This window comes from Anabrus simplex, chromosome 4 (genome assembly GCF_040414725.1).
Source record: "Anabrus simplex isolate iqAnaSimp1 chromosome 4, ASM4041472v1, whole genome shotgun sequence".
NCBI lineage: Eukaryota > Metazoa > Arthropoda > Insecta > Orthoptera > Tettigoniidae > Anabrus > Anabrus simplex.
This window is the reverse complement of record NC_090268.1, coordinates 140,246,632-140,273,333: the sequence shown is the minus strand read 5'-3', so window position 1 is coordinate 140,273,333 and position 26,702 is coordinate 140,246,632. Positions and strand designations below refer to the sequence as shown.

The window sequence follows — 26,702 nt, the reverse complement described above, 5'->3', positions numbered from 1 at the left end:
GCAATGCCAAGCTGTGGTGTGCTATGACACGAATAAAAAGCTAAGCTAAACTATGGTAGGCAGCCGTTTTAAATAATTGTAAATAATCAATTACTCTCTCTGCACTACTGCTCGGTGGCATGATTTTTTTTTTTTTCCCCGAAGGGGTTCGACTGGCTGAGATTGTGTAGGTGTGGAGGCGGATGGAACAGATGATGAATCAGATATATATGATAAGGAGTGTAGGTCATCACATTCCGGATTCTCAGTCATCCAGGTGGCTACTTCCGTTATCTCTTGACCTCGATATGTTTCCTGCCTGTCAATGTTTGAATGTGTGCTGTAAGGAAAATTAAGCTATTAATACACATCCAAACGTATATTACAAAATGACACATGGAGATCTGTTTATGGAGAATGAGCATATTGAACTGTCCTAGTCCTTGTGCTTCGAACACAATTATTCATGTTGTTCATTTTATTAGTGAAATGTTTATACTGTCTTAGCTGCAAAACATAACAAATCAAAACATTCTTATTTTCTTATAACCTCGAATAATTACACGCGTTTTAAATTATGATTTACTCAACATATAATTTCACTTATAAATTCATCAATTATTATATTTTAAAAATATTTCAAATATTAGTCATACCACATTAAAATGACAGCTCACCTTCTTGTAGAAATATAAGGCAGAAGGAATTCCACTCGTTTGTGGGATCTCCACTCCTCCTTTTTTTTCCCCTTCCTCTCCACCTTTACTCTATTTTTGTCTCTTTAGTGCCTCCCTAAAACAGTCTCTCAGTCTTTTCCATATGTTTTTAAGTTCTTTACCTAAAACAATATATATATTTTACCTTTCATGTTCTTAGTAACTGTTGATATATTTATGAACATGGCGTACAGTTACAGAACAGGCGCTGCAACTGTAGGCCTATCTGCTAAATTGTAAATAATGTGCGTAAAGCCATGTGAAAAATGTATTATTCTCAAACAATTAGAACTGTTAAAATTGTGATTATATAGCTAATTTGTAAATGGTAGCCTACTTACAATCAATTTGAAGTACTGTACTTATTCCCTGACAACAGTTTTCCTTTCTTGTCAAGTCTCTATAGTAATTTGATGACGTATCATAAAGGCAGGGATATCTTTTCACCTCCTCAATTAGTCGTTCTTCTTTTGGCCTGTTATTCTTTGTATTAAAATAACGAAGTACTATCAGAAGAGACTCACACGATACAACTTAACATACACGACAACCTGCCAGACCAACCATTCAGAAATGAAAAGCGTATGCGCCAGGCCAGCTACAGCCACGAAAATCACCCGCCTAGCGATCTGTCTAGGTTAGCTTAGCTTAGCTTAGCTTAGCATAGTATAGCTTAGTATAGCAGCCTTTGTGTGTCATTGTACTTAAATGCATTGGGAGCAATATTTTTCATAACACTGCATAGCTTAGCTTAGCTTAGCCTAGCTTTCTGTGTGTGGTGGCCTTTAACGCTCGGCACGTCGCGCCGCGGTCTTTTCGACCACAGGCATTCTTCCTTTGTTACTCTGCCTGCGATTGTTGCAGGACAGATTTCTCACTCCACCATATCTACCCCGCAACCTTCCTCTAGTGTTTAAAGTAAATTGGGCTCCCTAGTTGCTATTCTCTTGTCGCTGTGGATGTTTATGTGAGTGCGCAGTGCTTTCGACCGCGGGCGACTACGGCCGTTTGTTGAATTTGGTTCTAACACTGGACGCGCAACTATGAGTATACACGAATTGTTTGACTGTTTACTTGTGTTGTGAGTGAAAATGGATTCCAAAGAAGTTGATAGGATAAACAAATTGATTGATAGTGTTGAAAAGGAAGAGAAACGTAATGAAGCATTATGAAAACTGTTAGTGCAAGAAGGAGGCTTTTTGATGACGATGTGAATGATACAGAAGAGGCGTGTAATATTTTAGAAGAAGGAGAAGATGACGACATTGACGATTTTCTTGAAGAAAGTGATCACTACTTGGATACCGAAGATTCTGCAGATACTGAAGATGAAAATATGGATATATCAGAGAACAGGGTTCTACCAGAAAACAGAGCAATACCTCAATACACTGGAAAGGACAAGATAACTAAGTGGGACATTCACTGTACTAGGTCTAAGGGACGAGCCAGACGACATAATACAGTATCGCACTTGCCTGGTCTGGCCCGTTAAATTTAGCTCGTAATGTAACATCTCCCATTGAATCATGGCAGTTATTCTTCCCTGATGGTGTGCTAGAAAAAATTGTACGTTACACAAATCTATGGATTGGAATGAGACGAGAAAATTACCAAAGGCTTTGGGATGCTCCAGACACAAACCGTGTGGAGGTGAAGGCAGTAATAGGACTGCTCCACCTGGCAGGATTACAGAAGTCATCCCGCACAAATCTAAAAGATTTATGGGCTGGAGATGGTACAGGTATTGAGCTTTTTCACACAACTATGAGTCTCAGAAGGTTTCAATTCCTATTGACTGCTTTGCGGTTTGACGATTTCACAACCAGGATAGATTGTCAGAAATCTGACAAATTCAAAGCTTTTCGGGAGGTGTGGGAGGAATTCGTCGAACACTGCAAATCGTATTATTCTTTAAGTGAATACTGAATACATTACAATAGACTAAATGCTTGATGCCTTCCGTGGCAGATCCCTTTTCGTCAATATATAGGAAATAAGCCAGCGAAATATGGTTTAAAAATATTTGCACTTACAGATGCGAGGACCTTCTATACGTACAATATGGAGGTATATACAGGGAAACAACCTGATGGACCCTACAAAGTGAGCAACAGTGGTAAAGATGTAGTGGAGAGACTAGTACAGCCGATTTCTGGCACTGGCCACAATATAACCACGGACAATTGGTATACGTCAGTGCCATTAGCTCAGAGTCTTCTGGCAAACCACAGACTTACTCTGGTTGGAACAATAACGAAAAACAAATGGGAAATACCTCCCACCTTTGTTCAAACAAAAACCAGACCGTAAGTGAGCAGCATGTTTGGCTTTGGAAATGTGTCCATGTTGTTGTGGTATGTTCCCAAGAAAAATAATGTAGCGTTGTTGCTATCGACTATGCACAACAGCGATGACATTGATAAGGAATTGGGTGAGGCAGAGAAACCTGAAATATTGACTTTTTATAACCTAACCAAAGGGGGAGTGGATGTCGTTGATAAACTGAAAGCATCTTATACAGTGTCACGAACGAGCAGACGATGGACTCTGACATTGTTTTGCACTCTCCTCAATGTAGGTGGCATCAACAGTTTCATAATACTACAAAACAAAGTTGACAAAGTTCATTTTTGAAGACACTAGCAACTGATCTATGCCACGATTACTTGCAGTATCACTTCTCTCTTGAAAATATTCCCCGACGAATCAAGCTGAGACTACGGGATATTCTTGGAACAGGAAGAGAAGAAGAAAGGCCTGAGTGGAATAATCAAAACCCTGGGAGATGTGCCTTCTGTGACAGAACAAGAAATAGGAAGACAAAGACTTCGTGTGCTACCTGCTCTCTGCACATATTCCGGGAGCACACTGTCTCCACCTGTCAAGCCTGCAGTATGGGGACAGTAGATGAAGATGACAGTTTTATTATCTAAGGATACAGTCAGCTCACGAATATAATGACGAATGATAAATAAATTGTCTTTAGTGAACAGTAAATCTCTAACTGCTGTTACCCTTCTATCTGTTGTAGCTTTGCTCTTACCATTGGACTGTATACCTTATATATATTGCTGTAACTTTGTTTTGTACATATTTTTACTGATAGTTGTAAATTACTTGCACATTTTACTATACCTTTTTTACCAGTTTACTTTTGTGAATTCTGTGAATCGATGTTCTTCCCATTTCACTGTTTTTTGATGTGTGTTAAGTAGAACGTAACATTAGTTACTGTATTATTTTTTTTTTTGCTAGGGGCTTTACGTCGCACCGACACAGATAGGTCTTATGGAGACGATGGGATAGGAAAGGCCTAGGATTTGGAAGGAAGCGGCCGTGGCCTTAATTAAGGTACAGTCCCAGCATTTGCCTGGTGTGAAAACGGGAAACCACGGAAAACCATCTTCAGGGCTGCCGATAGTGGGATTCGAACCTACTATCTCCCGGATGCAAGCTCACAGAGTTACTGTATTATTTTAAAGCACTATTTAAATGTAAATAAATTATAGTTGTATTTTTTATGATGAAAACAGGGAGTAAACAAAAACTATAGCAACATAACAAAAATAAATAGCAAATTGAAATACAAAAACAATATGGAATTCTTGCGCGGTCTTTTCCACCGCACGCGCGACGTCTCACGGGTTAAGAATTCGAAGGCTCGCATGTTTTGATGCAATTCTGCAGATTTGAGAAATGTTTTGTAAGAAGCTAAATAGAACGTCATTCTCTCTTCACTATTTCCCGAGATACAGGGATGTTACTCATAGGCACTGTACAACCGGTTGCCGCGGCTAGCGATGTATAATAAAGAGGCGGTCGTTTATTGTAAACGAGTTTTGTGTGTGCACGCGCGCGCGGGTGTGTGAAAAGAAGCAGTGTGCTTACTGTGGTAGTTGCCAGTGGTGTTCATTACTGTTAGGCCACAAATGCAAGACGACCCTGAGCCATGCTTGAATGGCAGCTTCATAAAAGTTACCCTTCTCTCATTGCTAATGGCCTTTTCTGGGCTTCTCATTGACTGACTTAACTATTTCCAAGATTGCACTAGAGAGGGCAGCTCTCTCGGTTGTGAACACGGGACATCATTCTTTCCGACGAGATAGTTTTCAAATCTCTTTGGATCAAATCTTTGCATTGTTTATAGAGAGAAGAATATAAAATGGAGCCCACGCAGATCGGAGTGGCATTTTTAAGGTACAGATGGGTTTTTAATCGGTTCAAACTTAGCCTATACTACCATCCTTCCTTTAATTTTGACGGCTAATATTTCAGGTATGGTAATTCTTGTTTTAATATTGGTTCTACGTTTCTCTCGTGGATTTTTTTCGCTTTTATTCATAGCTGATTGATACGCATCCTTCTGTGCTGCTGCATAAATGGGCTGCGTGCTTGTTGTTTTTATTGTGATTCAGTTATGTTGATAGCTGGGTCTCAGATTGATTTTAATTGTGTGCACTGCATTCTAATGTGTTATGCCGTCAAAAGAACGCACGCCCCCGTGTCGACGTGAAGTTCCATTCGTGTCGTACGAGGTGCGTAACCTGATGATTTTATGTATGACTACGGGATCCTCTCTGATCCCACTGCTGAACTGTTTGAGCCGTGCACGCTGCTTCCGAGATGTATGAGACCTTTGTCAATGACAGTGAGAGTCATAGTATTTGAATTGGATTTCGACTGTTAACTGGAGTTGAGCTCATATTGTTGCCGATACCAGCAATGTCTAGATGTTTGGGTGTGTGTTGGCGAGTGAGGGGAGTGAAAGGATCACGTATCGCTCGGCTCAATTTTCATTTTTGATCTTGTTTCTGTACCTTGTGTTTGTTTGGGGTGCGGTGTTATTTATTTTAGCTTTGTGGCTATCTTGGTCGTTGGCTTGCCCGCGATGCCACCATGTTTGTTTTCCTTATATTTAGGCTATGTGCATGCCTGTGTTTCTCTTTGGGTTTTGACAATTGTTTCTTTGGTCCAGAGATGTTCCCCTCTGTGCCATGACGATACCTACATTCCTTTGTATTATCTGCTCGGGGATTTTCCTTCTCCATGATGCGTGGGAGCTTATCGTTGTTGGGTAATTGTTGTGAGATGACGGAGTTTAAAGACGCGTATGTGAAGGATGATTGTAATCTCGCGGAAGGAACGATCTGATTGTCCCGTGTGGATTATATTTGAATTAGCAGAAAATGAAATGAGATTACTTTTAAAGCAGTGAGCCCTTCGTAAGTGTAATTTTATCTTGAAGTTGAAAAATGCCTTGCTCACGAAATGTTACCACATCAACTCAACAGACTCTGCTCATGTATGTACCCTTTGGTTATTTATATTTTTAAAGTATTTGCTTCATTTCTTTGCTTCTGTTTTTAATTTCATTATATTCAATAAACCCTCATTAATCTTAATTTGAATTTCATTGCTAGTAGTATTAGTCCCATATTTATTTGCATCGGTAATGAGGGTCATTTCCAATTCAAGGTTGTTTTATCTGGCCTTTCCTAGTTGTGATTTACGCCTCATAATCTCCCGATGTGTGTGTATATGCTGGGGTATTGATGTCAGTAAGGGAGGGGTTCGGTGCAACCCTTGATTTTCCCATGAGATTCTAAGAAAAAAAACCGTCTTGGATTCAGAGAAATACGGTATCACTCCAGAGGCTTTTGTGGCAAATATTTCAGTTTTCTTCTTCAAACGGCGTCACCTAACCTAACCCTATATGTATCATGAAAACATATTTCAAACGCATGTAGAGAAATGATGATATCCTCATTAAAAATTTACATGGGAATAGCCTTTCTGAAATTTAACTAGACGCGAGAACATACCAACTATCCTCTGAAATCAGCGATGTACTCTGCCATATCTTAAGGTGTATCACATTCTTACTTAATTTCAGTATATAACATTAACATTAAGAGATCGTTTATTCAGCCTTTATTTTTAACGAGTTAACAACTGCTATCGGCCACGTTATTTATGCGTTTATTAGGAAAACGTGTTATCCTCTTTCATTTAGAATTCTCTTTAGAGAACAGCAGTCGACGGGTATTACTAATCGACTCAAGCATCGCTTTTGAATGTCGACGAGAGAGCTCACAAATGCACATAGCAAGAAAACTATTCCGTACCGAAGATGATCGATCGCATTTTGTGGCAAACGTTTCAGTTTTCTTATTCAAACAGCATCACCTATCCCAACTCAACTTTAACGTATGATGAAAACATACTTCAAGAAGCACCAGTAGAGAAATGATAACCTTTTCGCTATAAAGTGACATGATAATAGCCTTTCCGTAATGAGTTAGCTGGAAAATTTATAATGTCCAATAACGGACCATTATATTGGTATTATAAATTTACTCATTCAGGACAAATATTTTAGGTTCCCTATGGGAATCAACATCTGCATCACCTTCGAATGTCGACGAGAGAATTCGGTAGTGGACATAGCGAGAAAACGATACCGAAGGTGATCGATCGCATGCAATGTAATCGGTGGGGTGTATAAATATCGATAACGGAAAAAATCACGCACGCTTAATCGCTCGTAATAACGGATGCATCAATGATAAGGCTCTTGTTGTAATCGAAGAATAATACACAGTTTATTTATTATTATTTACATATTTTACGCCCACATTGGAGCACTTAAATCAATACCTTTGAGTTCATTTCTTCTTTTTCTTCTCCAAGAACTTTCTCATCCTCTCCAACCTGGAAGCCTTTTGTGTGTCCAATATTGTTTCCATACACAGTTTAAGATAAGAATTTTGAAGGGACATACAAAAATTGTCGTTAAAACGGGGTTATCGTTATATACCGTACTCGCTATAGCGAACTTCTACAATTCTTGCTCAAATGAGTATTTTGTCTCCTACTCCTTGCTACTTCCCTAATGGAATCTCCCAAACAGTCATTACTGCTTGATATTTTACTAACATCCATGTTATTCGAGCTAATGACATGTTTGTGTGTTATTGCCAGTCTTGGGTAATTTCTACCCAGCGCACGTGCTAACATACGTTAATTTGAGTGAGTTTTAATTCTCGTTGATTTATGTTTGCAGTGGACAGACTAACTTAGCTGCAGAGTGGCATTCTTGCACAGCTATGGTGTAGTGAGGTGTAGTGTAGTTGGACTGCACACACCAGTCCCATATATGTTGAAGTTTGCGAGGGTTACTCAGCTCCAGTGAAATGTAGCGATCACCCATCCATATGGATTAAATATCTGTGTTGCTTAACTATGAATATCTTCGATTATGAGTTAAGGTATTAAAAGGCGTGAGCCTTAGAGTCACTAAGCTCAGTGTATCACTTGGTGGAGTAGAGGACGTAAAAGACAAGTGTAGTTTTATAGTGTGGCTCAGTTACAGTAGGCACGTCAAAACCAGGAAATTAAAGCTTTGTTTGGACTTTTACACCATGCTGGTATGCTGCGATCAGCTCATATATTACTACACCAAATGTGTGTCCTGCCGGATTAAGTACATCAGAATAAAACAGGTCATTACCAATCAAGGACAGTTAGATCTACTCCCATTTGCTGGCTACCATCCATATCTTACCATCACATCTTCATCAAGAAAGTGCTCTCCTATGAGAGCACAAGAACATAATGGATGACATTAACATGCCAGTCTATAAAGGCACCAACGAAGGTTAACAGTACACTGCATTCCAGACATCCACATCTTAGGACAGCAACCTATATGACAACTTCAGTCTGATTCAGGTTTGAAAGCAAGTATAGGTCTTAACTATCCTATCATGGTTCACAGATAAACCCAAAGATAGTGATCAGTGGTGATTACTATGTTAGATTAAGTACAACTGGACAACAAAACATTTGATTTGACATGGGAATGACCCTCACCATGAGGCTTGGCACCCTCGGATTGGTGCAATGAGCTGGGTTTCATTTGTTTCTGAGTGTTCAGTCATGGGGACTTTCCTTATAGGTAGTAAAATGTGATACCTCCCCTGTATTATTAATTTTCAACATGCTTTTATAGTGGAAACTGCCTTATATGACGTTAAATGACTATGTACTATACTTGATGAAAAAGGGAGAGCCATTAATATACCCATGAAATTAGAAATGAAACACTTCCAACTACCACTTCATCTTTGGACAAACATCCTGGAGCTACGTTTTGTAGAAATGATAACAAGAAATATTTTTTCACGTTTCTCATCTATTTACTTATCATATCCTAATGGAAGTGACTATGAGGATGAATTTCAAAGTGGAAAATGAAGTGGCCTCCATGGTATGCACTAGCCTTGCGTCTTGGGTGGTGTGCTAAGTCCCAACTGACGAGCCTAACTTAGCACACGAGGGCGAAACGCAGGCAACCAAGAATGAGTTAGCTGGAAAATTTATAATGTCCAATAATGGACCATTATATTGGTATTATAAATTTACTCATTCAGGACAAATATTTTAGGTTCCCTATGGGAATCAACATCTACATCAGTGGAAAATGAAGGATTTAAAATAAAAGAGACCTTAAGTCATATATAAGGAGGATCTTCATACTTGAGAAAGGAAAGACAAAACAAGAAAGGTTACAGGAAAGAGATTAGAGGGTCTAAAGTAAAATCACCAAAAAGAAATTCTGCAAGGGTAACCCAAGGAGTCTACAAAGCACTGTTTGCAGAATCCTTAATGGAAGTAACTGGAAACAGAACGAACTGTCTTAATTCAAGAATTTTTGGAAACTGTCAGTAAATACAGTATTATAAGCTTTTACCTTCCTTTACCAGCGGAGATGCCATCACTGCACATAAATTTCAAACATTAATACATCATTCCACAAATAAAATGCAAATAAAGGATACAAAAAAGTAAGCTCTTCGAAAATCACTCGAGGACGGAGATTGGTGATCATTTTTTCTTTTCTTTTCGTGACACTGGAATGTTACTTCTGGAAGCTAAAACAGTTTAATGCACAAGTAAACTCAAGCATGATTAAATAAATTTATAAAAACACACCTTGCTCAACTGTATAGTGAAAGTCCATGTTATTAAAGTATATTCCCTTACAAAAAAGTATAAAGTTGATGGATACCAAAATAATTGTTGAGAGAATCTGTGTCTACACTGTCATAGAAAATAAGTTTCCATTCTATTTACAAGAATATACTCATACTATATACACTGGTGGGTGCAGGAAAGTTTTGTGTGTTTGCATCTGCACTGTATTATTCCTACATGCGTACATATTAGCAGAACAACATTTAGAAAACAGTTAGCAACTGAGAAGCTAATTTTCATCCATAGAAAAGGTAATTTAAGCTATTTGAGGGTCTGTAGGTGATTGGATCAGATAGTGAGAAAGAGAATTATCAACAATCTGTACAAAAATCACTTTGCAATGATAAGAATCAAAGGCTATGAAAAAGCAGCAACAATCCAGAAAGAAGTGAGACAAGGCTGCAGTTTGTCCGCTCTCCTTTTCAATGTTTACAACAACAGGTGATAAAGGAAATCAAAGAAGAATTTGGAAAAGGAATCACAATCCAAGGAGAGGAAATCAAAACTTATTATTATTATTATTATTACAATCGGCTTTATGTCACATCGACACTGATAGGTCGTATGGCGACGATGGGATAGAAAAACTCTGGGAGTGGGAAGGAAGTGGCTGTGTCCTTAATTAAGGTACAGCCCCAGGAAGTGGACAAGCATTTTTCAACGATGCCGCGTATGTAGAAACTCATACCTTCGAGTTTTTTAATATAATCGCTGGAGTGCATAAATATTGATAATGGAAAATATAACGTATACTAAATCGCTCGTAATAACGAATGCATCAGTGATAGGGTTCTCACTACAACCGAAGGATAATACACTGTTTAACATAGGAATTTTCAAGGGACAGGAAAAAGTTGTTGTTATAGCAGCGTTCTCGCTATATGCCATACTCGCTATAGCGGACTTCTACTGTATTACACACAAAGGAGTGTATGTTGACTGTCTGGCGTTCGCAGATGACTTAGTCATATTTGCCAACAACATCAGTTCAGTAATCAGGAAGATAAACTTTCTTTAAAAACAGCAGAGAAAGTAGGACTAAAAATCTCCTTTGAAAAAATGAAATACAAGACGAACATCAGTGGTGGTCCAGAATGGATGTGAACAGACCATAGAAATATTGGAAGAGTCAAGAAGTAATCCAAGAGAATGGGCTAGAACAAGAAGTGACCAATATCCTCATCTGGAAATTAGAGCGAGCATTCCAATTGACTAAAAACATCGATAATAAGATGATGCTGAGTTTCAGAGTCAAATTAAGACATTACAGCACTGTTGTTAGACCAGAAGGCTTATATGTTTCGAAGACTCTTTGCATGAATCGAAAAGAACAAGTCAATCAACTACTTAAAAGAGAATGAAGGTTACTATGGAGGATCTTGGGCAACAGATGGTTTGACGGGCAGGTTCGACTGAAATCCAGTAAAGAAGTATACAGCAAGATGGAACTGATAACAACAATTAGAAAGAGAAGATGGCTGCGTTTTGGGCACATCTTCTGTATGAATAATGACCAGCTCACAAAGGAAGTCCGGAATTTTCTAAAACCAAAGGCATCTAAGTTGAGATGGTTCCAAGAGTGTGAGAAAGATCTGAGAGAGGTGGGCATTACCGAGGATAAAATCAATGACAGGGTTAGTTTCAGAAGGATGGTGAAAACCTATCAGGGTTTTATGGTGGAGATAACCAGAAGACAGAGAGGGTCTTTACAAGTGGAGCAGAAGAAAGTGCTGACAATGGGCTCAAGAGATACTGGCAGGATGTCAAAGCCAGCAGACGAACAAGAGACATACACTGAAAATTAAATTGGTTGTTCATAATATTTTTATTTAATATTTCATTTAATATTTCTTTTCTTTCAAGTTTCCATTCCTTATTTCTTTTTCTTAGCTTTCTTTTCAGATTGCTATTAAAAATTTCTTTGGATTTTTCAAATATCAATTTTACAGATATATACTTTGGTTGGCACAATTGACCCTTTGATTCTGTATTTAAGGGTGGATATTGGTGACTTCTGGTATACCAAGCAGAGTGGCCGCGCACGTTAATGCGTAAGACTATGGAGTCAAGCTCTGTATTTGGGATACAAGTGAATTCAAACCCTACTGTTGGCTGTCCTGAGAATACTTTTCTGTGGTTTCCCATTTATTCTTCCAGGCAAATGCCAGGGCAGTTCGTATTCACAGGCTACAGCCGATTCCCTCCATCTCGTTACTCTATTTCATTCACCATCATTCATTTCATCTTCATTAGCTCCTCAATAGAGGTTGGTGTCAGAGAGGGCATCTGACCATTAAAAAAAAAATGAAAAAAGCTATATAAATTCGTCTCGTCTCTTTCCCAACCCCGTATCAAGAAATAGGACTAAGGGGCAGACACACAGATACTCTGCTCCTGCTAGCTGTAAGAGTTTTTTGCTTTCATCCGGATGTCATCAACAATGAGGGTGAACATTTATTACCACTCTTCAGATAATTATGCACTTAAGAATGCCAAAATATGCATGCAAATATGCACTAAAATGTCAAAATATGCATTAAAAATAACCATATATCTGATATCAATTAGAGGTTTATATTATAAGAAATGAATATTACACTTTAAACATCGCCAAAATAAAAAAGAATGACATACCGCACCACAATAAGAAGCTCCAGTTTTTTCAATGAAATTCAAACGTCTTGATTACACTTAACCACTGCATGATGTAATACGTTTTGAAACACAAACTTGCACCTATTTTTGCTTAAAACGACTTTGTACTCCGAAAACATTCTCTTTGCATTGGAGCATACACAAACTTGACAAAATCAGAGACTTCTAGATTCCACGCACTGTCAAATTTGCCTTTGCCTTGGATAACCCCAGAAATGCCTTTAAGTTTCAGGAAACCAGAGTTTTTTAGTACTACACCCTGCAATATTTCTGAGAAAACTTTATTAGTTAGGTTCATTAAGGATCGTTTGACTTCTTCAACAATTCCAATACTAATGTGAAGAGTTAGTCCTTTTCTATGCAATTTCTTGATGGCTGAAGTTTTGAAATGCAAAATGGAACGAATAAATAAAAATTGCTCACAAACACCATCTTTGCTCAAGACTTCTTGAGCTTCTTTAATAGAACCAGCTTCTTCAGAATTGAGTTCAACTACCTTTTTACCACCTTAAAATAATCGGCATAGTAAACAGCAGCTTCAAGCCATGTTCCCCATCTTGTGATGATGATGATGATGATGATGCTTGTTGTTTAAAGGGGCCTAACATCGAGGTCATCAGCCCCTAATGGTACGAAATGAAATAACAAAAAGTTGAAATTCATCCACTGACCAAAATAAAATAAAAAATGTCATGAAAAATGAATGGATGGACATGAACCCCCCCAAAAAAAAAAAACAACCAGTGCATCAGGCTCAAAAAAAAAAAAGGTCGTAAATAATAGAATTACTGACCAAGGGACCACTCATAAAGCACAATGATGCTTGATGTCCAAAGGGGTGCAAAATCCATGTCTAAGGCCCCACAGAATGGTACATGTCGCGAGTAAAGTAGAACCATGGTATTTGTCATGTTGGGGTACTAATCAAAAGTAGCGAAACTCACGGTGTTCCACACAGGATGGTACTACTCACAAATATTGTACTTTGTACAGGTAACGCAGACCTATGGTGTTTCTCACACAATGGCACCACTCAGAGCCAACGCAAACCGATGAGTTTCCTCACCTAGGTGTACTAGTCACGGGTGCCGGTCCCACGGGCCCCGTGGTTTTCCTCACATAGTGGATACTAATCACAGGCAACGCAGACCCACGATGTCACTCATATAGTGGTACAACTCACAGGCAACGCCCAGACCCGCGGTGTTGCTCACATGGGTACGACGCACGGGTACTGGAAACCCCCCGGCCTGGCTGCTGCTAATCACAAACCCATTTCGTACCGAATATAGTGGTACAACTCGCAAGTAAAGGCAACCCATGGTGTTCCCCGCATGATGGTACGAATCAAAAGTGGTTTCATGGTTGTAATTCAATCATCCCTTGGTCGCCCCTTTTAGTCGCCTCTCATGACAGGCAGGGGATACCGTGGGTGTATTATTCGTCTGCGTCCCCTACCCACAGGGTGTAGACAGAGAAAAAAAGAAGAAGAAAGAAGGGATCTGTCACTTCGAAAGATGAAGTAACGGGCGAAGAAAGGCAAGGGCCACGAAGGGCGTGAAATAAAAGACTCCCTAGGCCTCGAATGCTATAATACCGTCGGGGTCGGAAAAGAACAAGAGTTGACCAAGGGAGATCGGATATGGTAAACGAAAGTGAGGAGCCTGGCACAAGTAAGTGGAAGCAATGCCAAGACTCAGCTAAGGGCCCCGTGGTCGCCAATCCACACTCCCAAGTTGAGAGCCCCTTGGGCCCCTGTTAGTCGCCTCTTATGACAGGCAGGGGATACCGCGGGTGTATTCTGCATGAGCGCCCCCCACTCGCAGGGGGTAGTGTGTTTGGTCCGCGAGAGGTATTTTATTTCTATCAAGTCCGCCGGCAAGCCGGTTAGGACCTCCCTATCCGCCACCTGAGACGCGCCACGTGGGAGTATCACCTCTCCCCCTGCTACGCCAGCATAATAGATTCGTGGTTCCCCACCTTGTATGAATTGGCGAAGGCAGAAGCGACACGTCATCAACTGCATCCAAAAATAATTTCTTGCGACTTAAGAGCCATCACTGTAGAGATAAATGCGTTTACTTTAGGAAAGGAAAGGAAGCCCAGACTGCTTCAACGACTCAATGAAGTCCATGCGTATTGAGCCACATCACTACATGCCTCAATATATTTATCAGAACACTGTGGCATAATTTTATTTTATACATCATTGAGTCACAGGGAATGAAGGCAGGAACCCTGAAGAGCCGTGCCATAGATCATGAGAACACCGTGATGTATCCACAATGACGCACACAAAATTCTGTCAACTTGTGTACATGGATTTAGTTACAACTAGATGATGTACCCGTGCTTTGCTACGGGATTCTCAGAAAGACTGACTTTGTGGTTTTCCTAATTGACGTCTAGATAGGTCATTACAAAAACGTCAGTAGGAATGTAGTGATTAAAAGCAATGCTATCATATAAAATACTCTTATCAAATGAAAAACCGCACGATTTCACACTTTTAACAAGAAGTACTACGGTGTCGATTTAACAGTCCAAAGTTTCAGAGCTAGAATGACCAGGCCGCAGCCAGTCGTGAACACTCCTCTGCCATTATTCCATTAAATATGCACATTGCTCATTGCAATCAGTGCCTCAGAGTAGGGATTGAATAGCTTGAATTCTATGATGAACCAAGTGTGTTGTTATGTACAGTAGTATCAGAAAATTTATGAACCAGAGGAATGGCATGCTAAAGAAGAAAATTATCTAACTCCCAGCTACTTCCTGCCAATATTCAGGCAGGCTGTTACACTTGGTACAACCGGGCGAGTTGGCCATGTGGTTAGGGGCACGCAACTGTGAACTTGCATCCGGGAAATAGTGAATTCGAACCCCACTGTCCGCACCCCGGAAGATGGTATTCCGTGGTTTCCCATTTTCACACAGGGCGGCTGGTTACTTTACATCCCTATTCCTTTCCTATCCCATCGTTGCCATAAGACTTATCTGTGTCGGTGCGACGTCAAGCAAATTAAAAATAATACTCGGTAGGCAGCAGTAACCCTATCTATCGGAGATGAGTGGCAACAGAAGACACAAAGCACATCACAACAAACAATAGTCAATGTAATGTTATTGTTGATAAATTTTATGAGCTTTCTATATTGTAGGCCTTCACATTTAGTTTTCTTCTGACTCTGTGATATGGCGTGTTATATAATTATTTATAATGTAGACTGTAGTTACTTATTCTCCAACTTTACATACCGATTTTCATTGAATTCTATTTACCCATTTTCTCGTGACTCGGCGCTGATGTGGACTTAGTAACAAAAATCCAAATCATGAATATATCTGTGATCATAGCCGGTATGGTAACAATTTATAAGACACAAATGATCGGAAATTTATTACCATATAACTTTAGTTATGTAGTATTTATCGAAACGACCACTAGTAACATAAATGTTTGAGATTTAAATTTTAGGCCTTCCCCTAAACTACCATTTCACTCAGCGTGAATAAAATTATTTATGGCCTAGATTATAGCGACTTATTCCCCGACTTTGCATAGCGACATTCATTAAGATAGGGCCACCAATAAAATAAATATTTGAGAATTAAATTTAGGCCTTCCCCTAGACTACCATTTTTCTCGGCGTGAATACAATTATTTATAGCCTAGATTGTAGCGACTTATTCTCCGACTTTGCCTACTGATTTTCATTAAGATACAACCACTAATAACATAAATATTTGAGAATTCAATTTTAGGCACTCCCCTAAACTACCATTTTACTCAGCGTGAATACCATTAGTTATGGCCTATATTATATCAACTTGTTACCCCGGCTTTGCATATCGATTTTCATTACGATACAATCACTAATAACAAATATTTGAGAATTCCATTTTAAGCCTTCCCCTAAACTACCATTTCAATCAGCGTGAATACAATTTATAGCTTAGATTATAGCGACTTATTCCCCGACTTTGCATACTGATTTTCATTAAATTCTCTTCAGCTGTTTTCTCGTGATGCATGTACAGACAGGCAGAAATTATGGAAAATTAAAAAGTTCATTTCCTTGTTACTGTGGACACGACTGATAGAGAAATACTATCATTTTTAAATTCTGAGCAATGTACAGACAAAACTCTTTTTATATATATAGATTATTCACACATTAAACACACATAACCTTAATCACTGTACCACAAACAAAAACACTTCACTCTGAGAACATCAACAAGCGCCATTTTAACAATTGCCTATCACAGCACATAGAGATTACAACCTTGAAACACAGTTGAAACAGATGACTACCGATTGCCTACATCGGCATGTCAACCTAATCACAACACGTGTTCACCAGTGTAACTCTTACTAAACAATAACATTCAAAATTGTTAGGTATGGGGATCTACCTATTCAATACAAGAAATAGTGATAATTACAAAGTCATCACATATTCATTTTTATTTGGGACCGGTTTTGGCAATAGGGTACACCATCATCAGCCTAGTAATTAAGACAAAGACATTGGACATAGAGTACATTACATTTCTTAAAATTATTAACAAATTTAAAATGTACGTGCTTGAACTGAATTACTTTACATATGTACAAGGGATTTTATCATTAAAATTGAATATAGAAAGGTGTACATCAAAATGTTTGTACAGTTAAAATTACAAAAGTGGAATGAGCTTTTTTTACATTGTAAGGACAACATGGGTTGTAGCTACTATGTAATCATAATGGTATATATGAAATTGAGTTTCTTACTTCAGTAATAACATTAGCAGTCATTATAGATAGTATGATGGACTAGTTACAACAACCAGTTGTTTACTTAAATTTCCTCATAGATGTTCAATAATTATTCAACTTGGATATAGCAATGTGTGAAGTTTAAATAAATGTCTTATATGGCTAAAATATAGTAAGGATTCTGTGTTCAGGTTATTATATCCACAAGGGTTCAGTAAACAAAAATAATAAGTCCGTTGTATAGCTTGGTCTGCATGTCCGCAAGTGTTAACTACTTTCCAGTTCTCGTGGTATACGTAAAATTTGGTTTATCTATTTGAACACATTGATGTCAATTTTTAAACATTTGTAATCAATATAGATATGCTGATGAGCTAATTGCTACAGCCTGTTATTCAAATGAAAGAAGTTCCTCATAAATGTGTACTAACTAAAAGTTCTGAGGCATTCAACTTGGACTTAACATTGTATGGATTTTGTATTTAAAAACTCGATTTCATATATACCATTTTGACTACGTAGTAGCTACGACCCATATTGTTCTTACAATATGAAAAAAGGTCATTCGACATTTGTAATTTTAACTGTACAAACATTTTGATGTACACCTTTCTATATTTAATTTTAATCATTGGTTATAAACTTCATGGTAATTTAATAATTACATTGTTTAATTTTAATGTTTAAAACCCTTGTACATATGTAAAGTAATTCAGTTCAAGCATGTACATTTAAAAAACGTATTGTTAATAATTTTAAGAAATGTAATGTACTCTATGTCCAATGTCTTTGTCTTAATTCCTAGGCTGATGATGGCATACCCTATTGCAGGCCCGGAACTAGGGCGGGGCAGGGGGAGCACGTGCCCCAGGCGGCAGATTTCAGAGGGCGGCAAAATTTGAAAAGTTTATTAAAAAGTATAGTAAATTATTTAATTTTTCAAAATAATAATAGCACAATTAGTATTGTTTAATTTTATTTAATTTTGTTGCCCAATTCATCAACTTTATTACACTGACACTGTACACCAAGTTATTTTCTACATTATAAGACACGACACAAGAATTAACGTAATTCATGAGTTTGGAGTGAATCTTATACTGTTATGCCTACTACTGATACGAAAATGAGTAGCCTGAGCGCTCGGCAGCGGTGTCGGGCTCGAAAACAGTCTGACCTTGGCACAATGCGCGAGCATCTCATCTACCTTACTCCCTTTCTGCTTCCAATAAACAGTAAACTAAACAGACACCTGCAGTCATCGTTGTCGTTATCGACGGCTACACATGTAGCCTGCGTACACTGTTGTCTGCGTGTGTTGATACGAATCGACAGTTGTTTTATTTTATTTGCATTTAGTATTTAGTTTTTAGTGTTCGGAGTGTTGAGTAGTTATTCGTGTTACCATTTATCAGCGTTTGAAAAACGGAATTGTTTAGTACACTTTGAGCTGCGTTGTTATCAGTTTCCAAATTATGGATGGCAGAAAACGACTCAGTGGAGCCGAGTATAGAAAACTTGCCAAAGAGAAAAGGAAGAAAGAAAGCGATGTGCTGTCACAAACACCAAAATTAGAAGCATTTCTTAAAAAACCTAATGTTAATGAAGATGAAGGCTCAAAAGAAAAATCAGGTAAGTAAATATTAATTTTTATTTCAATAATTAAATTATAGCACATTAGGGAAGAGATTAATTAATTGTACCTTATCGGACTTTACGACAATATTTTAATCATTTTGTAATATATCATATTACTGATTGAATTTTAATCCCGGCTTTTAATATTTTAGAAGACATTGAAGCTGGAGAGGAAGACACGCAACATGTCGAAATTTGCAAGAAACTCAGTCCTACTGATGAAGCGAATGAAGATGAATTATTATCTTGTCCAGACCTACAACTGGTCTTCAAGAAACGTCCAAGTTTTCCCTCGATTTTAGGGATCTTGGTTCATGGCCACAGAGTTTTTCAGATTCTGAAAGCTGTTACATAACAAAAATGAGCTTTGAAAATCTGATCGAGCCAAATTTAATAGAAGCAGAGAAGGGTGTAACTTAACCAAAGATTGGTTTTATAAAGTTCTCAAAAATGGAGAAAAAGTAAAGAGATCATTGTTAGGCTATAGTGAAAGTAAGAAAGCTCTATATTGTGTTCCCTGCAGGCTGTTTTCACACTTAGCATCAAATCAAGTGCCTTCCTTAGCTAAAGAAAAAGGACTTACTAATTGGAGAAAACTCAGTGAAAAATTGCCTGAACATGAAAATTCATCCAACCACAAACTTTGCTTTTGTTCGTGGAAAGCTTTAGAATCTTGCTTAGGAAAGGGAGGTATTGATGCAGAACTCAAAAACCAGATCCATCAAGAAGAGTCTCACTGGAAGGCGCTATTGCGCTGCATTGTCGATGCTATTCTATTCCTAGCAAAGCAAGGTAGTCCATTCCGAGGAACTAAAAAAGACTGTGATTTCAGCGACCCATCCAGTGGAAAGTTCTTGAACACAGTAGAACTTATATCGCATTACAATGTCCCTCTTCTACAACATATTGAGCGGCATAAGAAAGGGCAAATTATTGCCAATAATATAAGGCAAAAGCTAATACAAGATATTTTGGATGCGAAATATTATTCCTTAATATTTGACTGCACTCCGAATATCAGCCACAGTGAGCAAAGTAGTTTGTTACGTCAAAACAAATACATCCGAGGTAGAAGAAAGTTTTATTGATTTTTTCCCCCAGGTGAAGGTCTCAGCCAAGAAATCCTAAAAAAATTAGACAAAGATAGACTAAACTTAGATAACTGTAGAGGCCAATCCTACGACCATGGGGCAAATATGGCCGGGAAGTATAAAGGAGTTCAGTCCAGACTACTTCAGGAGAGCATATTTTGTCCCATGTGCTGCTCACTCCCTCAATTTAGTTGGCTTCAATTTCACGCTGGGAAGTTTTCCGAAAATATGTGCCACTGACATTGAAACCTGAAAGCAATACAAGATGGTCTGCAAGATTAGATGCGGTCGAAGCTGTGTATATACATTATGGTAAAGTTGTGCAGGCTCTAGAGGATCTTAAAAACCATGATCTCTCAACACCTCAAACTTACAGTGAGGGCAGCCCCTTTTGAAAAACATTGGGAAACTTGAATTCATTGTTTTCACATGTTTTTGGCATGCTTTGTTCAAAAAGATCAATCATGTCAATGCGTTTTTGCAAAAAGATGTAACAGTAGATTTGGCTGCCCAGAAACTTCAAGGTCTTTAGACACTCTTGAAGTCTTGTAGAGAGTTTGCTCCATCTGAGGCTATTGCTGAGGGTAAATTCTTAGCAAGCACGAGTGATCTACCATCTGAGTTCTCAGGAAAAAGACAAAGAAAAAAGAAAAATGTCCGATGAACTGTGTGGCGATGAAGCTCCTACAAGTACTGAGAATGTGTACCAATTAGGTATGTTAGAGGTTATTGACCAGATGATTACGTAACTCAGTGAGAGGTTTAAGGCTTTGGATAACAAACAGCAAGTTTGGATTTTTGAATGGAGTTCGAATTAAAGAAATGCAAGCAAAAGATCTAAAAATGAAAGCCAAAGAATTGGCAAATATCTACACTGCTGATCTCAACACTGAGAATTTAAATTTGAAATAGAAAGTTTCAAGTACCACGCTTTATCAGTTGACGAAAATGTACAGGAACCACATCAAGAGAAATGTTAAGTTTTATTTATAAAAATAAACTAGAGGAAGGCTACCCTAACATTACTACTGCACTGAGAATGTTTCTCACGTTGCCAGTTACAGTGTCATCTGGAGAACGAAGTTTTAGCAAACTCAAAATCATAAAAAACTACATGAGAAGTACAATGGGACAGGAGAGACTGTCTAATCTAAGTATAATATCAACTGAACACAAACGAGCATCCTTATCAACTTTGAAGACATCATCAGTACATATGCAGCTAAGAAAGCTCGAAGAATTCAATTTTGAGGTACAATACATAAGAAATTTTTGCGTAGTTACAACTGAGTTACACTACAAACAAATTATTTGGTATTACTCATGTGTAAGTGTATTAATATAAGTGTTTTTCAATACAAGTGTAATGTATGTATTAATATGTATACGTGTATTAATGTGTGTTTCATAAATAAAACTTCTTAATAGTATACATATGGTGTGTACTTTCAAATGCCACATCTAAAAAAATAGCTTACGGAGATATTATATTTCAGAGGTAGGGGGAGGGGGATTGGGGGATGGGGGGCGGCAAACTGATCTTTGCCCCCCCTGACAAATCTGCTAGTTCCGGCCCTGCCGTATTGCCCAAACCGGTCCCAAATAAAAATGAATGTGTGATGACTTCGTAATTATCACTATTTCTTGTATTGAATAGGTGGATCCCCATACCTAACAATTTTGAATGTAAATCTCGATTCAATACAGAACCTAACAATGAAATTTTTGACACTAGATACTAAACAATAACTCGTCTCTATCATCAAGACCACCTCTTTAAATACGTGCCTGGCCAGGCTTCTAGAAAGATACATTACCAAAATACCTTCTCGTATATTCTAGAGTGTTTAACAACACGGTTATAATGTACAGAATATTCTACCATCATCTCATCTGATCTAGAGCCATTCTGGATATTACAGTGTGTTTCACAATTCTGTAGTGGATTACACATCATATACAGGTAGTAATAAATTATACACAGGTTCTTACATTAATTAAACTTATATAAGTGCCTATATACAGAACATGTTTCATGGCATAACCTCACAAACATTGCAATTGTATCATATGTACATATGATGTAATAATAATAATAATAATAATAATAATAATAATAATAATAATAATAATAATAATAATAATACCAAATGGATGTAAACACTTCTTAGCCATACATTAAAAGTAATAATAATAATAATAATAATAATAATAATAATAATAATAATAATAATAATAATAAATTAGAAATATTAGAAAGAAGAATTATAAGGAAAATATTAGGTCCTCCAAGAATTGCAGAGTTTTGGAAATTAAGAAGTAACAATGAAATTTACCAGAACGTAGAAAACATATCAGAAACAATAAGAAAAAGGAGATTGCTATTTCTTGGACACATTTACAGAATGGATGACAATAGACTAACTAAACGAATCTTCAAGTACCTTTGGGAAAAGAAATCAACTACCACCTGGATTAAAGAAGTCAAGAAAGACCTGGAAAGGAACAACATACGAGAAGAAGAATTATTGGAAAGAAAGATTTTTAGGAAGAAAGTCTTACAAATGGAAGGATTCCAAGGGAGGAAGGAAAAGAAAACAGGCACAAAGTGGACTGAAGACAGGAAAAAGAAACACAGTGAAACAATGAAAGAATACTGGAAGAAAAGGAAAGAACTAAGGAGGAACAATTGAAATTGTAACGTGGTCCTTAGAAGGCCGGAACGCAAGAATAATAATAATAATAATAATAATAATAATAATAATAATAATAATAATAATAATAATAATTTGAGCTCAATACTTGCATTATTTACCCATGGGTGAGAGAATATTGTTTTCAAGTTATATCCGTACACTTGCGTGACCTGTATCGATCCGGTAGGAACGGACTCCTTGAGTTCAAATTGAGCTGTTAGCTGTGAATTCAGTCACGCAGACCCCTACTTTAGCATCAAGTCCAACCGCTGCAAGGTGGAGGGGAGGATATTTGAACGTGGGGATCCACATAACAGTTGTATCAGGTTGACAAACTTCGCCATCCCAGGGCTGGAATCACCTGAATTTAATCCAATATATCCGCCAATGAGCTAGATTCCACAGGTCTGACTTTATACGAAATTAAAAATAGGATTATCATAGTCCAGGAGGCAATAATAGTGACTCTACTTGTGCTAAATTGAAAGAAATGCAAAGTAAAAGGTGAGGTCATTGACCCTTGCTCGGCCATTACAAAGAAGTAGTCAATGTTTGCCGGGGATTCACCTTGACAGCAAGATCATGGCAAGGCTATATAAGCTCGAGTGGAAGGGAAGCGTTCTCATTCTGTGCTCATTCATACTCAATCCTCCAAGTTCAGTTGATCGTCGTGTACGTATAGTGTGTTACACAAACTTGTTAATTATCATCGCTTTGAGACTTTCAGTATTCAGAGATAGTGTTTTCTAATCTGACTTTATTATCAGTAATGATACACCAAGTGCGGCCTGGCGTAATTCGTAATTTACCTACTTACACTTAATTGCGAGTTTTATAAGACTAGCGCTCAATAACAGTGAATTAGTTCACCAGAGATAAAATCTCTAGCAACCTGTATAAAACTTTAAATACACGTCTGCAAGTCGCGAGTTAACGTGTGCAGTCCGTACAAATAATTACTGCTAACAAAGACTGATTTCGACTGGGCAAGTTCCCAGAAATTAGTGACGCGCAAATCGGGACTAATTATTTGTGCGTAGACTATAGCAAATCGTAGTCTATTACTAAGGTCAAAATATTGTGTAAGTTCACATCAAGCAGTGAAGCAGATGTACTGAAATTTAACACTATTGCAGACGATTCCAGGAGAAAGAAAACAACCATGGCATCACCAGGATTCGAGAGGAGAACCATTCAGCCCATGATGTCTGCAGTTGCTATGGGCTAATGCGACCATGACATATGTGGTATGTCACTGGTGGAGAGATGGCTGCAAAGTTAAGTCCTTAAGACTTTTAAGCATGCAGAGTGTAACAGTAGACACTAGTATTGGGATTCACAAGTAATTTAACTATTTATTAAATGTAAGCCAGTAGGCACGTTTCGTTCAGCTTTGTGATAAGAGTATATACGTTCAGGGCTGTAATGAATGTTCAAGCCCCAAGCTCAGTGTATATTATTTAATCAGAGGGGAACAAAGGGTAAGATAGGTTAGTCATTGGTGTGTGTTTTATTTGCTTTTTTTTTTTTTTTTGCTAGGGGCTTTACGTCGCACCGACACAGATAGGTCTTATGGCGACGATGGGATAGGAAAGGCCTAGGAGTTGGAAGGAAGCGGCCGTGGCCTTAATTAAGGTACAGCCCCAGCATTTGCCTGGTGTGAAAATGGGAAACCACGGAAAACCATCTTCAGGGCTGCCGATAGTGGGATTCGAACCTACTATCTCCCGGATGCAAGCTCACAGCCGCGCGCCTCTACACGCACGGCCAACTCGCCCGGTTTTATTTGCTTTTACTTAGTATGTTTTTATTCCCTTGTGAGATGATATTTGATAGAGTTGTTGGGTAGAGTCTTTAAATTATTAAGTAGGCTGCATGCCGTCAATGTTGCATGATTTTACAGAACAGATCAGAGACAGACTTAGATCAGGATGTATTTATATGCATGAAGCATGAACATTTCAGCTGTGACAAGTTGAGTGATAGCTTTTCATTCACCGTTGAAAATAGAGAAGGATCTTCCATTTCAGGGCAGGAAAGTTCAGGAACATAAGGGCATCGAACCGATGATATATGGGGTGAGAGGCTAGAGATGCCGTGCGGTGTTGATGGGGCTGAATTAATATGAGATAGGCGATTAAGCCATGATGTTTACTGGAAGCACTTAATTAAATGTGTTAATAAGCCAGCCTGAGATATGCTTGAGAATGCACTGGCTGTGCGTATATATTGTGAGAGAGAATTTGTGACTTGTTTCAGAGAAAAGAGCTGGCCTTGGTCCCGACAAATTGGTAATGTCCCAGGCAAGTAGCGTTTATCAGCTGTGTACTGTGCGCCCCCTTACAAGAGAAAGTATTTACGAGCGAGTGTGTTAGTTCCACAAACTCCATCCCTGCCCCAGTTATTTAAATGTTTGTTGTCCAACGGCTGATTGTCCAGGCCATGTGGAAAGAAAGAGCAATGTTGTCTTTTGTCGAGACAAGAATCTGCAGAGCCTGAATATGTCGAGATCGAATCCCGACGACTCTTCTATTTCTGTGCTTATTTGTATGTGTTTTATCTACAGGTGATTTTTGTGTTTGTATTTTTGTGTTGTTATTATCGTCTTGTGTTTTGCTGTTTGCTTATGATGTTGTCCTGTGTTGTGTAATGGGATATGTTAGCCCGCCGGCTAACGTAAGGGAAGCAGGTTCTGTCCTGATTCATTTGCTAATGGGTGTGGACCCGTTATTAGAGTCGGTGTTATTTTGGAAGGGAAAATTAGGAACAACCCTGAACAAGTGTTATATTTCTTTGTATCCGAATTTTGGAAAGTATAGGGTCTATATGATTATGCAAACCAATTACTAGAATATTGATTATTGCATGCACATCTAATGGACGGTTTTAGATCGAGCCTACAGGCATGGGACTTAGGGGTTTAACGAAGCAGTCACACCATCCAAAACTATGCAACGCGTTAACTTCCATGTAATATTTTTGTAATCGTAATTTTGGATCGTTACCCCTGTTTTCTTTGTATAACTTTTGTCATATGAAATTATGTCTATGTGCGGATCACTTTTTATGACCGACTTTGGGTCGATTTTAAGTTGATTTTTATATTTTATTTTGATTTAATATGAGCTGAATTCATGTTTTTAGAGTAATAAATTAATCTTACCTGTATACCCGAGTTCTCATTCAGTATTTATATGTCCGTATTTCCTGTCCATATACTTTTTAGCGTAAGTTTTTAATTCAAGTTGTTTTTTCATTGTTGCCCATTTCCAGATGTACCACATGCTTTTACCCTGAGCTAGGCCGAATTTGTGACAGGATACGGTGCAGTATCATCTTGGGATATAATATCCCAAGACCTCCCATGACTTTACACATGTAAGGTGCAGCATCAGTGCAGGTCACGAGAACATGATCGTAAAGAAGGACTAATGGCCACAAACAAGGAAGTGCATCATTGAAAAATGCCGCAACTGTTGAGTCATTCTCCTTAGGTAACACAGCCATATTTAATAAATATGATGCGTCTCTCTCTTCTTCCTCTCCTAAAATTTCAAACACGATGTTAGCTACACATCTTTGATCCACGTCCGTTGTTTCGTACAGTGAGACCCAAATATATTTTCCATCAGCTTTTTCCGTTCGTTTACCTAACATTACTTTATCAGGAACATAATTCTTGTTCGTAACTGTTAATTCATCTGAGTCAGGTTGTTTCGTATATTCCTGCAGAAACTGAACTAAGTTCCTATCGTTTACATTAGCAAATGGGATGTTTGCCAAGACAGCACAGATCTTCATTGAATTCACTTCGTGTTGGTCCAGGTTTAATTAAAGCAGTGGTTACAAGAGGCTGTTGTTTTTGTTTCAAGTTTACCTCTTTCAATTTAGTGTGTTTTTTGTTTGAAGATGATGTTGAATTTGATACTTTTTAGTTGCAGTTATGACTGTGCTACAGTATTTGCAAAACAACACAATTCCGTCTGTTGGAAAGTCTTGAAACTTGCGTACATATTCTTTCAATACTTAACTAAAAATTCTCTTCTCCTTAAGCATTATAAATTAAGAAACAAGAATACAGCTATTTAACATTCTATGAACCACAGCTTGTTTCAACTCAACC

General features: G+C 38.0%; 1 protein-coding gene across 2 annotated transcripts in view; it reads right to left on the bottom strand.

Moving 5' to 3' along the window:
* PIG-N (Phosphatidylinositol glycan anchor biosynthesis class N) overlaps positions 1–26,702 on the bottom strand; it is a 120,165-nt gene that overhangs the window by 14,983 nt on the left and 78,480 nt on the right. For both annotated transcript variants that reach the window (XM_067145221.2, XM_067145222.2), the window contains one exon: positions 9,539–9,631. In XM_067145221.2, coding sequence (XP_067001322.2) covers positions 9,539–9,631 — 93 coding nt within the window. The remainder of the gene's footprint in view (positions 1–9,538; positions 9,632–26,702) is intronic.